Raw genomic sequence first — 14,841 nt, 5'->3', positions numbered from 1 at the left:
CCGGAGTAGGTCAAGCATGTAATTTCACCATTTCCAGGTCATAAACCATACCTGAAGACTGACAGAAAAAAGAAAAGGACAAATCAGCTTTCTGAATCACATGCAGGCAGAACCTTGTATGTAATAACATCCTAAACCAGCTGATCACACATAAAATCCGCTGTTCAGAGGCACAAATATTTCCCCCAAAACACACAAAACAAAACCACCATGAAAAAATGTGTTTGGTTCAGAAATGTCCTTTAGCGAACCAGCATCTGCAGGAGGAGGGAGCAGGCAGAGAGCAGCTGCCCCGTAATCAGGCTGCCTGCATCGGATCAAACAGGAGGACGAGCCACTGAATCTACAGAGCATGAATATGCAAAATCCAACCTAAAACTAACTTCAAAGGTCAAATGGCTGCTGTTTTGCCCTTTTAAGTCCTTGTCCTCGTTATTGCCAAGAATAAGACAAAAACGTTTTCATAAAGACCAAAATTGTAACTTCTTCAGGCAAACTTTGGAGCTTCACCATCCAGACAGCAGCGTCTCTCCTCTCTCCTTCTCCTGCCACACCTCTAACATCAGAACCCCTGAGCCTTATTTTATACGTTCTGGCTGGCCTGTGGTCCAGATAATTATCCCAATGGATCATTTTAGACATAAAAACATAAATTAGACTTTCTTGCATATACATTAATACAAACTTAATTAGTATTTAGTTTATTTATATTGTTATTTTCTATTTATTTTTTTTATCATTTAACACAGATTACTTTAATGTGACAGTGTAACACAGTTTAAAGTTAATAACAGCACAGAGCACTACACTCACGGCTGGAGCAATCAGCGGGTCAGTGGGAACACAACAGTTACCGTACTGAGTAGAGCCAAACCGAGTGGAACGGAGCCGCGCCGGCTAAAACGAGCCAGTGGAAAAGGGGCAAATGTCATTCAAAGTGTCCGCATATTGTATATTAAGGTGGTTACAAAGTGTAATTACTTCAAGCAACAGTTATCAGAGGTTCATGAGAGAACCATCTCTGTTTTAGCCAAACATGTAGTACAGCGATACTGATATGACAAATGTAGCCATATGTGCTGCAGATCTGTTGAGCCTCTGGATAGATTGTCTTATACAACTTTTATTTCTTATTTTATTTAAAACCAAAACGGAACAATTTTTGGTTTCTACAGCTAAAATAATAATTCATTGATGGCTGTGTTGAGGACTGTACCGTCTGTGCACGCGTTGCGTGCTTTACCCTTGGCCACCGCTGTACCTGGTTGTTTTGTCGATATTATGGACTGTAGATGATGAAATCACCAAATTCCTTGTAGTTGTACATTGAGAAACATTATTCTTAAACTGTTTTTACTATTTTCTCAATCAGTAGTTCACAAAGTTTTATTTCCATTTTACACAACATCTCAACGCCATTGGAACTAGGGTTGTACATATTGGAGAGTGAGAGGACACATGTGAGTGGCCTGTTTCACAGAATTCAATTCTACTTAAATCACAAGCAGTGAGGTAAATTTTAAAGTCCGTGTCAACTAAAATGATTGCTTATTTTGAAAAGATTTATTTAAATTTGATGTGAACAGTGGTGGAAAACTACAGCAAAATCTAGAATGTCACCTGCTGATTTTAGTAGAATATTATTTCTCTCTGTTGTTCTGCTCTTTATAAAGCACTGGAGTCTAACATGCTGATATTACTCAGTTAGTGGGGCTATGGCTAAGTTAGCTAGCCTGCACTCTACTGCTTACCACACCTGACACTCTAGACTCTTAGTATGCCAACTGTTCATTTAAAAAACATCAAATTTTAAACAATTTTTAAATTAGTGGGCCGTAGTTTCCACACAATGTATTTCCAAACAACCAACTGTCTGTGTTGTAAACAGCAGAAATAAGGGGCAGTAGAGGCAGTTTAGAGAGGGGTTCGTATTTAATTAAATTCAATTCAGTTTATTTATATAGCGCCAATTTACAACACATGTCGTCTCAAGGCACTTCACAAAAGTCAGGTTCATACATTCTAATTAATCCTAACCATTAAACAGTGCAGTCAGATTCAGTTATTTATTCAAATTGGATAAAACGTTTTTCTGTCTAAGGAAACCCAGCAGATTGCATCCAGTCAGTGACTTGCAGCATTCACTCCTCCTGGATGAGCATGTAGAGACAGTGGACAGTCACTGGTGTTGACTTTGCAGCAATCCCTCATACTGAGCATGCATGTAGCGACAGTGGAGAAGAAAAACTCCCTTTTAACAGGAAGAAACCTCCAGCAGAACCAGAACCAGGCTCAGTGTGAGCGGCCATCTGCCACGACCGACTGGGGGTTTGAGAGAACAAAGCAGAGACACACAAAGAACAAAGAAGCACTGATCCAGGAGTACTTTCTATGGGAAGGAAAAGTAAATGTTAATGAATGTAGCTCCTTTAGTCGTTTCATCTAGAAAGAAAGAACAGATAAACTCTGAGACAGTTTTCAAGGACACAGTCTGAAAGAGAGCACATAGTTAGTTACAGTAAAAGCTCAGTCAATAGCTATGCCTAGGAGAGAGAAGGGGTTAAACACTGAAAGACAGGGCCATGTGGATCATCGGTAGAGGGTGAGCATTAAGTTGTTGCCAGCAGAAGCTTGGACGATAACCCTCTCCGTGAAGTTTTCACAGGTAGACACTCCCTCAGTGTTTATCAGTAGACTATGTGTCACCATTCCGGTGTCCATCTGATAGGTTGTGTAATATCAGGTGTCCAATCCTTAATCTAAGTGTGGCTGCAGCATTCTAATCAACCCGGTTACAGAGTGTTCCAAATCAAACCCAATGTACTAAACTTTATGTCAGACTGTAGATCATTTGTTTTTATAATGTGCGTCGGTGAAGAGTTTTATCCATATCCTAACAAAAGTTAAAACATTAGCATTTATACTTTATCAATATAATGTGTGTGTGTGTGTGTGTAAAAGCTCATCTATAATTAATAAGAAAGGTTATTCCTAACACCACTCTCCAACCATCTATCTTCTCTGTCCAAAATATGAAAATTTTTGTCCTGAAAAGAGGTGCATCCCTGAGGTGTAGGTGCACAGCTGAAGCTTGTCCTGAGGAGCTGGCTCTCCAGTGTTGAGCCATGCGTCTGTGCAGAGGATTCTTTTTTATATTACAGAAACTGTTAGCTGATACAGTTGTCTTTACTTTGGTATTGTGCGTACCATGTACATGACAAAGCTTTTGTCAGTGACTGACTGTCTCTGTAACATATTTGACCCTTTGTTAGCTCATACCTTTTCTCCTATGTGAAAGCAGCCCAATGCCGCTTTTGCTGATATGCTGTGTTAGATTTTCACCAAACATGCTGCTTTACATTATGATCAAACTCTTTACCTTGGTCTCAGATGTCCATCAGACATTGTTCCAGAAGTGAATTGAATGCAAATCTGATCCAAATTTAACTCATGCTGCAAAATTATTTTGCTGTCATGGAAGTCAACATTAAACATGCCTGCAGAATCTAGGCACAGCAAGTTTATTTATATAGCACATTTCAGTAGCAAGACAATTCAAAGTGCTGTACATGAAAAAAAGAGAAAAAGACATAATAGGAAAAGTACATTGCAGTGGCATAAAGGTAGTTCAATAATTAACACAAATAAATAAGAATAAAGATTGATAATTCAAATGATAACACAATAATAAAAAAGCTAAAAAAAATAAAATTAATAAATGATTCATAAGAAAATAAAAGGAAAGTTGGACTGAAAACTTTAATAATGTTTAGATAACACAGTCAAAGACCCCTCTAAACATATACGTTTTTAATCTTGATTTAAAGCAGTTTTCTGGGAACTTATTCCAGATTAGTGGAGCATAAGAACTAAAAGCTGCTTCTCCATGTTTGGTTCTGGTTCTGGTTCTGCAGAGTAGATTTGAGCCAGAAGACCTGAGAGGTCTGGGTGGTTGATACATTGACAACAAGTCAGTAATGTATTTTGGTGCTAAGCCATTCAGTGATTTATAGACTAACAGAAGTATTTTAAAGTCTATTTTCTGAGCTACAGGGAGCCAGTGTAAGGACTTTAGAACCGGGCTGATGTGCTCCACTTTCTTAGTTCTAGTGAGGATGCGGGCAGCAGCGTTCTGGATCAACTGCAGCTGTCTGATGAACTTTTTAGGCAGACTTGTGAAGACACCGTTGCAGCAATCAATTCTACTAAAGATGAACGCATGAATAAATTTTTCAAGGTCCTGCTGAGACATTAGTCCTTTAATCCTGGAGATGTTCTTTAGATGATAGAAGGCCGACCTTGTTACTGTCTTTATGTTCCTCTGAAGGTTCAGGTCTGAGTCCATCACTACACCCAGGTTTCCAACCTGACTGGTGGTTTCTAGCTGTATTAACTGAAGCTGTGTGCTAACTTTTAAACGCTCTTCCTTTGGTCCAAAGATTATCACTTCAGTTTTGTTTTCATTCAGCTGAAGAAAATTTAGGCCCATCCATGCATTGATTTCTTCTAAGCATTTATCCAGCGCTTGAATGGGTTCATGGTCACCTGGTGACATTGTAACGTATAGCTGGGAGTCTATTCCAGATTAGTGGAGGATAAGAGCTAAAAGCTGCTTCTCCTAATCTACGGTGTAGCTACTAGGGATAGAGACGTATCATTATCTGTAAAACAGTATATCAGGATCAGAATTGTCATTTATCCTGTTAACATTAAACTGATAATGTTTGAAAATCTCCAGAATTAACAGTATGGTGGAAATTATTACTTTTTGTTGGTTCTATTAGAGCATTAATACATTTTTCTATATCTGAAAATATATTAAATACAATTATTATGTGCTGTGAAGTGTTGCAGTTTCACTACTTAATTTAATTGTACTGAACTTTATCTTTAAGCTTGTATTTATAATTTTGGGGCTTTGACTGTATGCAGTCAACCAGTAATGGTCAAATAGACAGTTTTAAAAATAGTTTTTAATCATTTTTTATGTTATCACAAAAAATAACATCATACAGGTACACCTCAAAAGTTCAATATTTTTTGTCACTCATTTCTGAAAGTGAAACTCTTTGCTAAATTATATAGATTAATTCCACATAGAGTAAAGTATTTCTTGTAATTTTGATAATTATGTCTTACAATGAGCAATGACTTGTCAGGGGAGTTTACTGGCACCAGGGTCATTGAACCAGCCTTTAGTACCTTTGGCAGTATGAGCCGGCACCAAGTCCTGCTGGAAAATGAAATCAGCATCTCCATACAGCTTGTCAGCAGAAGGAAGCATGAAGTGCTCTAAAATTACCAGGTAGATGGCTGTGTTGACTGTGGATGTCAGAAAACCCAATGGACCAACACCAGCAGATGACATAGCATCCCAAACCATCACTGACTGTGGAAACTTTACTCTGGACTTCAAGCAACATGGATTCTGTGCTGCTTCGTTCTTCATTTTCATCAATTTTTATTTCTGACAGTCCAAATATGTTGACATGCATACAGAAAGTTCTGTATCTCTGTGGTCTGTCATTGTACCTATTCCTCCTTCTCGCCACAATGACGGCAGACGTGTATGTAATGCTGTGCCAGTTTGCACATGCCTGTTAAAAATACACCCAAAAACTGCACCCACAATTCGTTTGATGTTTAATAAATCCGATAGCAGGTGCTAAATGCTGACATTGGCATAGCCTCCTGCCAGTATTTATTCTTCAAAATTCATGAAGACAAACATGGTAAATGGATTGCGCCTGCTATTCTACTCAATTGACAGACACCATCCTCTCATGCTATCAAGTTTGTTCGTAATTTTATACTCACAAACCTTTAGTAGATCAGGCGCTCTGTGTAATATATCCATATATTATATAAGTTCACTTTCTGAAATTAGGGCCAAAGAAATATTGAACTTTTGTTCAATGTTCTAATTTTTTGAGATGTACCTGAAAATTGTTAATTCCATTTCGCCTATCCGTACTAGCTGGTAATGCCTGGTTCACACTGCAATATTTTAAAACCTGAGTGATCTGAGAGTAAATAAACATGGCTGACGAGGAAGAAGCAATGGTGATAGTTTCTGATTGGCGACACATCTCTTCCAACAGGCTGCTTGCTCGTTTGTCCTCGGGGAACAACCCACATGGTAGGATACATGGTGAAGACAATCCAACATGTTGAATATCCCCGGTTTGAGGTCAGAGAGGACACAGACTAGATCACATATTAACACACCACACACAGCAGGAATACCTCATAAGATTATCTTTACAGCCATTGCGATAATTAGGGCGTCCTTGAGAATGGAAGGGAAGGATCGGGTCCAAAATCTGCATAATTATGTTGCAGTGTGAACCAGGTGTAAGGTTTTTAAATCCTTCTGAACATGAACTGGAACGTCCACCTCTGGGAAGTTTGCCAACTCTTTTACCAGTTTTCCACTTGAGAAGAATTCTTTGTAATGTAGAATGATGGACTTCAAATAGTTTGGAAATTACCTGGAGAGCCCTCTCTTATTGATGTCCATCAGAAGTTGCTTCTCCGAGGTCAGTGCTGATGACTACCCCCCTGGGCTTTGTGTAAAAACCCAGTATGGAAGCAGGAAGAGTAAAATCACTCACGGCTTCTTCATTTTCATGACTTTAGGAAAACTGCTGTATGGTTTTGTACACCTGAGCGGCTCAGTGACACTGCTATACTGTTAGAGCCGGGTAAAGACTGGATTCTTTTGATTATCTCCTGATATGTTAAACCATAGAAGTAAAAAAAAAGATGTACTTTCTGTTCACCATGACTGTATGTAAGGTCACAAGACATGTGCATGTCATATAGAAGAATGGATGTTTTCTCAGAAGCCTTGATTGTGACTGATTATGGTCCAATTAGACATTTTAGTCTTTAAAATATCAAATATTCCCAGAGTATGAAGTATTGAAACATGTTCTGCATGAGGAGATGGAAGCTTCTGAACAGCTGCAGTCTGAAAGAGTTGTAACTGTTCTCTCTTTGTCTCTATGGATGCTCCGTATCATCAGCCATTTAGTACCTAATGACCCTGAAACGCTTCAATACTCAGAGGCTGATTGCAGTGGGCTTTCTTTGTTAACATATGCAGTGGGAGTTCCAAGTTCATTGGTTCTGAATCGGCTTTAATCATCTCTTTAATCAATAAAATGTAGTTTCATTCTGTAACGGTCTGTAGCCAGTTCCAGAAGATCATTTTCACTTTTGTCTTTGCAGGCGATAGTTGATCATTTCGAAGACAAGAGCTGTCCTGTGACCGAGCGCCTCAAAGTCTTCTACTGCTGCCAAGTACCGCCCAGGTGGGCTGTCCAGGTACCATAGCCACATGTACCAAATACCAAAACATCAAATGTTCTCCAGTTTTTCATCATTTTTTTTACTCAGACTTGATCAGTTAATCTTACTCCACTATTTTAGGTGGGTTTCCACAAGAGGAACTTTTTTCAGGAACCGGAGTACGCTTAACCCTAACCCCTACCAGGAAAAGTAGATTACAGGATAGCAATGTAACCCAGAAACAGGCCCTGGTAGGGATGCAGTACTTTTTCCTTGAACAGAAACTTTACGGAACGACAGTGCTAAGCATTTCAAAGCAGTTACCATTTTTTTATATTTTAAATCCGTTGTTTTAAAATACAACTTCAATTCTAAGAGAGTTTAAATCGTTGACATCTCTTTATGGCTGTCTGTGGAGAAGGAGTGAGTAAATCCTTCAATCTAAGTAATATTTAGGTGTTATAAACTGTTCTAAGCTGCTGCTGCTGTGTGAAGCTTTGCTCCTTTAGGACTGTTGTAATTATGAATATGAATATATTATTTAATATTTAATATTAATATTTTAATATTTATTAAATAATATTGCGGTTTGTGAAGTGTTGTCCTGTGAATACCAGCCCAGTAAGGCGGTGGTGTTAGGACAAAATTAAAAGGGTGAGCCAAGCTTTGACATTATTGAACAGCAAAAACTCAAAACAAAATTTCTTAAAATACAATAATTTATTAACAAAAATAAGTCAACTCAAAGTCAAACATATTTTAATCAACAAACTCTTTACTTTGCTAAAACAATTCAACTAAACTACCAAGCAGAATTAAAGAATAAGGAAGACTAATGGGCTATGTACAATATAAACAAGTTGATTAAAGATGATTGGAAATCATGACCAAAAGAGTGATGCAACATTACCATGCAATGTTTATGTTTGAGAACCAAGGATTATCTTGAAGAATCTGGAAGTGAAGTTAAGTTAGTCTTGGAACTAACTTGGACAATATTCAGCATACCTTTAGACAACCATTCAGAATGCATATATTATTTTAAGAAAATAATGTTTTAAAGAAGGATTTGCTGAATAAAATCAACCTTCTGGATGAGTAATTCTCAACAGTGTTTAATTAGCTGTCTTTATTTATTAAAATAATATTAACAAAAATATTATTTTGAATAAGAACCAAATCTTTCTGGAGAAATGGGCTTAATGGTGTTTACTTAGTCTTCAAGTTTGATAAAATAATATTTAGGTAAATATTATTTGACTGGATTGAAAACTAACAAGCTCAGTCAGTCATCATTTTCATTTTTTACCGCTTATTCCATAGTGGGTTGTGGGGGAGCTGGTGCCTATATCCAGCAGTCTATGGGCAGGAGGCGGGGTTCACCCTGGACAGATCACCAGTCCATCACAGGGCAACACACAAACAACTATGCACACACTCATTCACACACCTAAGGCCAATTTAGAGTGACCAATTAACCTAACAGGCACGTCTTTGGACTGTGGGAGGAAGCCAGAGTACCGGGTAAGAAAACCTTTTTGGGTAAATGATCTTTAGCAGGCAAGCATGTGTTCTTAGTTGTTAGCAGTTAAAGCTAACAAAATAAGCTTATAGCTTATCATCAAAATCACACATACACCTTTGAAAGACCACTAATAAAAGGGGTTAAAATGCATAAGCATAGACGGAACGTTATGGCCGATCTTCTGTGTTTAAAATCACCCTTTAAATAAAATTTGTCTTAACTTTAACAAAAAAAACAGAACACACAAACTGAGCATGTGTGCTTACAGCTAATCTGCTAGCACTAAGATAGCTGAGTTTCAACACAAACAAAACCAATCTTCATAAAACAAAAATAATGTTTAGATTATTTCATTCTAAATTACTTCTCTCTGCCCAAACCTAACCTCTTAGGTGAACCTTGCTGAGGAAAAGCTGTTCAGGGTGATGAAGTTTGAAGAAAACATCCACAATGAACAAAGGGTTAGCTGCAGCTAACCTCCGTAGCTGTGGGGAGGGGCGGTTCGCTCTGTCGGCCGGCCAAACTGCATGTTACTGCTGTAACCACGGTGATGCAGTCCCGTTGTCCTTCCTTCAGACCGGGAAACTGCTCCACTCGGCGTCATAGAGACAGGGTCTCTGCTGGGAACTCTGGAACACAGTTTGCTTCTGTAGACCTCAGAGACAAAAGTCAAGCAACGCTTGTACCTTAATTACCCCCGTTCGTGAATGAATACCGGATACACAAACAACAATTCATTCGTACCAGTTTGAAGTTATGTCTGTTTGCCAGCAAAGAGACATTAGCACACTGTGTCCCTCTGTCCAGTTTTCCTGGGGGGACCCACGAGAAGAGACATGATGTAGCAAGAGCTGTGCTTTTATTTGGACAGTGACGTCATGGGAAGTCCGCTGTTACCCCTTCTTCCTGGCTGTGCTGGAAGTAGGTTAATGCAATTTATTTTGAAAGTTCCAGAAAAGTTCGTACCGGACTTTCATGTTGTAACCATGGCTGGGTCCCAACAGGGCATTAATGTTATGAGCCGTCTGTGACTTTAAAGTGAGCCTAATTCAGTGTCACAATGTAAATGTTTTAAAATTATCACAAGTAGCGGCAGCTGAAAACTCATAAACACCAAGTTTATAATTTTGCCAGGTTTATTTTCACCAAACTGCTGTCTTACAGCTCAACCGTGAAAAACCAAAATCTCTAACTCCCCCAGACTCTTGCGATAACACCTTCCCTTCTAGAGGAGGTTAACAATCTCCCTCTTTCTCTTTAATTAAAAATTAACAATAGATAAGAGGTTTACCATGACTAAAAAAAAATTATCAGAACATGGTAGCATTTTAAAAGCTACCACCAAATGAATGTTAACCAGTTTACATAACATCACAGTGTCCATACACCCTCATCCAGTGCCTTAAGGAGCATAAGGGGGGAAGCACCTTTCTTAGTCAAACTATCAGCGAGTTGTGACTTTGCTTCTGACCAACACACCTCTTTGATGTTGTTTTCTTGCATGAGTTCTTTAATGCTGCTTATCTTAGTCTCTTTGCCGTGACTTGTTTTGTCGACTTAAGTACGTCAAACAGGGAATGGTTATTAGTAACACAAGTGAGGGGAAGAGAGTTAAGATCTACTGTGCCAGTAGTGAGCTCAGAGTAGCGCGTAGCTAAGAACATTGCATTGCCAATACCATCTGACATGGCAAGGGTTTCTCCAGCTAATGTGCTTCTTACCCCACGTCTGATTTTCTTAGATTGCCAAAACAGAGGGGAGAATTTTCCTGTGTTTTTTTCCATTAGAACAATTAAAGCCCTTCCCTTTGTACCTCCGTCTGGAAGATTGCCCAGTGAAGCATCACTGAAGATAACTAAACCCAAGTTATTACTGTTGCCCAAATGTTGAAACTTAAGTGTGACTGTTTCCGACTTGAGTTTGTGAATCACTTTGTTCACATCATGTATGGACTGAACAGTAGCATTCTTAATGTTGGATGCCAGGCTACATGTGTCAGACATAACATCTGGTCTAGTCTGTTTTGCAACCCATAAGATCTGTCCTATTTTGGACCTTAGATGTTCTCTCTCTGTGTCATTTAGTGGGTTATCTCGCTGTACAGCTCGTGATGCCTGTAAATGAACTGTTTGCAGGTTGTCAATGTAACTATGCTGATGCACCTGCACCACATCGCCCAAAGTAGCAATGTGCATCCCCACGTAAAAAAACCTCTCATGCTCTTCACGTCCCACATGAAAAGCAGACTTGAGTACAGGGAAAACATTAGTTACAAAGTGGTCTGAACCTGCCCAAAGAAAATCATCCACATGGCATGCCAGTACTCCTGTCACTTTAGACTGCTCATTCTGCCAATAAAACACTGCAGTATCAACTTTTGACATTTTACCACCAGCATAAGTTCCTTGACCTTGTTGTAGCAGTAGACAGAAGCATCCGCAAGTCCATACACACATTTCTTTAGTTTACACAAAGCATTATCCATGCCTGCTTCAGGTGGAGGATGAATGTAAATGTCTCTCGAGAGTTCCATACCCTGCAAAAAGGCAGACTTAATTTCCATAGAATGAACTTTCCAATTGTTTTGACAGATCACAGCCATCAGCAGCTTGAGTGACTCCGATGCACATGTGGGAGAATCTTTCTGCAACTCTTGAATATTGACTTCTTGAAAACATCTCACCACAAGGCGGGCTTTGGGAATGATACCCTTTGAAGTTTCTTTCAACGTACAGACCCATCTAGTTGAAACACATTTTTGACCTTTGTCTGTGACCTCCTTGTAGACATTGTTATTTTTCCAGTTTTCAATCTCTTGCTGTTTAGCAGCATCAAAAGAGATGTATTTTGCAATGAATACATCAGCATCTGTATTTTCACATTTAGTGTGAAGGTTATCAACCTGTAACATGTCTAATGCTTGTTTTTGTCCCTCACTGACATCTGGGTCAAGATGCTGTACATTGTACCAGTTTTTGTATCGCCCCTTGGCTTTCCCTGCTCTACCTAAGACTCTGGCAGTGTGCTGAGTACCATCATCTCTGTTAGTAAATGTGACTCTCTGACCTGTTCTCAGTTTAATGTAAGTAGAATCTTGAATATTAGTTACATCACCCTCTGTTTCAGTGTTTGTTTCATTAGTCTGTCCAACATTTCTTTCATCTTGCTCTGTGCTCTCAGTGATTTGTTCTTCTCTATTAATGCTCATTTCATCATCTGAACTCTCTGACACATCAGTATGAACCATGTCATAATTTTCTCTATCATTTTCAGTAACACTAGGCAGTAGTGGTTTATCCTCCCTTTGTACGTTCACTTTATTTAGCCTGGACTGATGTACTCGGACAAGAATCCCACCATGTCTTAGGAACACTACAGCTCCATCCTGAACAATAACTACACCAGGGCCCTTCTATTCTGTAATATCTACTCGCTTGTAGTACACTTTGTCACCTGTCTCATACTTTTCATCTGTAGGCCTTAACTGCTTGTGCAATGCCCTTCTTATTCTTTCTGAGCATTCCACCTCTGTGAAGGCTCTCCTGGAAGCATGTAGTACTGCTAAGTGCTGTCCTACTCTAGTACTCATAGAAGTACCCTCTAGAACAGGTAGTTTATCAGTCAAAACAGAAGGGAGATTAGGACTGTGACCACATTGATCATACCGTTTTTGGCCTTAAGAGCCCAGTCTAGAGCGGTTTGCCAACTACGCCCATTTTCCCCTTAACCTTCAGGAGGATCTCAGTCAGTGTCATGTTGTGTCTCTCAATCAGTCCATTGCTCAAGGGACTGTATCCCGCTGTAGTCTTTGTCTCAATGTTAAAGTTTTCTGCCATGTCTCTAATTTCCTCATTGTTGAACTCTCCACCGTTGTCTGTGTAGATCCGTTTGGGAGCACCTTGTGCACTCATCCATGAGTGGATGAACGAGTTGACGATCTCAGAGGGTTTCTTGGTCCTCACAATGTTTCCAGCGCTGAAGCGTGTGAAATGATCGATGATGTGCAAATACCATACGCCTGGTTCCAACTCATGTAAATCCATTGCCACCGTCTCATTGTATTCTGAGGCTAAGGGCAAACCAACAACAGGCCTGGGCTTGGTCCTGCTGTATCTCTGACATATCACACAGTCCTGAATAATCTTCTGTATAATGACTGAACAGTCTTTGTCAGTATTTCCAGAGCTGTGAATGAGACTCTGCAGACGATCTGCAGAGGCGTGACCAAACTGCTGGTGCATCTTCAGGAGAACTTTTTGCTTCTCTTTTGTAGACATCCCTGCTGTGACAACAAGGGCTTCACTTTCATTGCTACTCATTTTTGTAGTTTCATCTCTAATGTCCTCACAATAGTGTCTTGAACTAGTGAACTCAAGAGGAATGTTTTGTTTGAACATGACAACTCTGTCATTCTCCATATCTAAAACAGTTCCAGCTCTCTTTAGAGACATTTTGCTCAGCAATGGAATATCTACAGAAACTACTTCTGTCTCAATATGACACTTTGTTTGTCCGATCTTGGAAGGAAGCTTCACTTTTCTGTTGGAGTGTACCACCTGACCATCTCCAAATCTGAAAGGTCTGCAGCTTGGATATGCTGTTTGCAGCAGTTTATCGTTTTGGCTTTCACTCAGGTCTTTTATGCAACTATCCAGCCAGTTTTCGCCACAAACAGTACTTGTGCAGACAGTGTCAATGATAGCTGATCCAAGTGATTCAGTCAGAAAGATCTCAGAGTCCGTCATTACTTTAGTAAATAACGTAATGTTGCATTCCTCTACATCTTCTGTCAGCTTCACTTCATTTCTCCAATGAGGACAGTCTTTAGCCCAATGGTACGTGCTCTGACAAATGGCGCATTTTGTTCGTTTACCATATTTATCAAGTGGATTTGTAACTTCCTGTGGCTGCCGCTGTCCGCTCTGTGACGGGCGACTGCTCCGTCTGAATTTTACTGGTGGTCTTTGCTCTGTAAATAAAATGGCATCTTGTGTCTTGCTGCCGTTGCTTGGTGCGCTGGTTTTTCCTCCGAAAATCTGCTTTAATCCAGACTTCATAGACTCAAAAGTCAAATCTGTGCATGCTGTGAGAGCAAGCTGCCTATTCTTCTCCTTGAGACAAGCCGTGTCCAGGAGTTTAAACGCCAGCACAGCGTCAGGCAGGGTCATAATGTATTTATTCATACGGTTGTATCTATTATGTGGTCCGCCATTGACATTGTGTTGTCTTTCGATATCGAGTCAAAATAGGAGTATGCTTCATAATCGCGGTCTTTTTCTTATCTTAGGAATACCGCGTCCAATTTGGTATTTCCAAAGCAGTCTCTCTGGCTCTCCCTTCGAGGCCCAGCGCCACTGCTAGTTCCCATTTTATCGGATCCAAGTCCACTAGGCCAGTTTTGCCCTAGTGATGCACAGATCTAGAAGAAAGACCGCCTCATCTGGGTTTCTGTTCAAATGTATTTCTGCAATCCAGGCCAACAGAAATAATCATTTTCTTACATTCATCGATCCCTGGACTGATCCCTGGACTGATACCTGGACCGGACCAGCTTTATAAACGTGCCCTATAAGCACTGTTAAAGCGGTTGAACACAGTAGTCTGTGTTGGTAAAATCCCTTTGAATTTACAGCTACTCCTTTCCCAGGCCATTGTAGTCACACTATATATGTTACACTGTGATATAATCATTGCTTATATTTTTATTGCTGAAAATCTGTTTATATCATGAAGGGAGCTTGGTTCCTACACTCATTGGCTGAGCAAGACCTCAGTCAACACCTCTGCAGTGGGAGGAATTACTTCTCAGTGTCTGGCCCAGTTTTAGCTGCAGGAGTAAATGAAAGTTTTGGCAAAATTGTGAGGGAAGTAAACAAAATAGCACGAAGCAAAACCTGGGATAACAGAGCAGGACCTGTCCAGGAGATTAAAAGAGGAGTGTTGCAGGGAGGGAAAGATCAGCTGGAGAAGAGGCATCAACTGGCAGCATGTAATAACGGATGCAGCAATAAAGCTGGAAAGGA

General features: G+C 39.8%; 1 protein-coding gene across 2 annotated transcripts in view; it reads left to right on the top strand.

Moving 5' to 3' along the window:
- The window catches only part of ttc27 (tetratricopeptide repeat domain 27), a 131,979-nt gene that overhangs the window by 79,794 nt on the left and 37,344 nt on the right, over nt 1–14,841 (top strand). For both annotated transcript variants that reach the window (XM_047352192.1, XM_047352191.1), the window contains exon 11: nt 7,234–7,329. In XM_047352192.1, coding sequence (XP_047208148.1) covers nt 7,234–7,329 — 96 coding nt within the window. The remainder of the gene's footprint in view (nt 1–7,233; nt 7,330–14,841) is intronic.

This window comes from Girardinichthys multiradiatus, chromosome 22, assembly GCF_021462225.1.
Source record: "Girardinichthys multiradiatus isolate DD_20200921_A chromosome 22, DD_fGirMul_XY1, whole genome shotgun sequence".
Classification (NCBI taxonomy): domain Eukaryota; kingdom Metazoa; phylum Chordata; class Actinopteri; order Cyprinodontiformes; family Goodeidae; genus Girardinichthys; species Girardinichthys multiradiatus.
The sequence above is the reverse complement of the archived record's forward strand: the minus strand, read 5'-3'. Positions and strand labels throughout refer to the sequence as shown.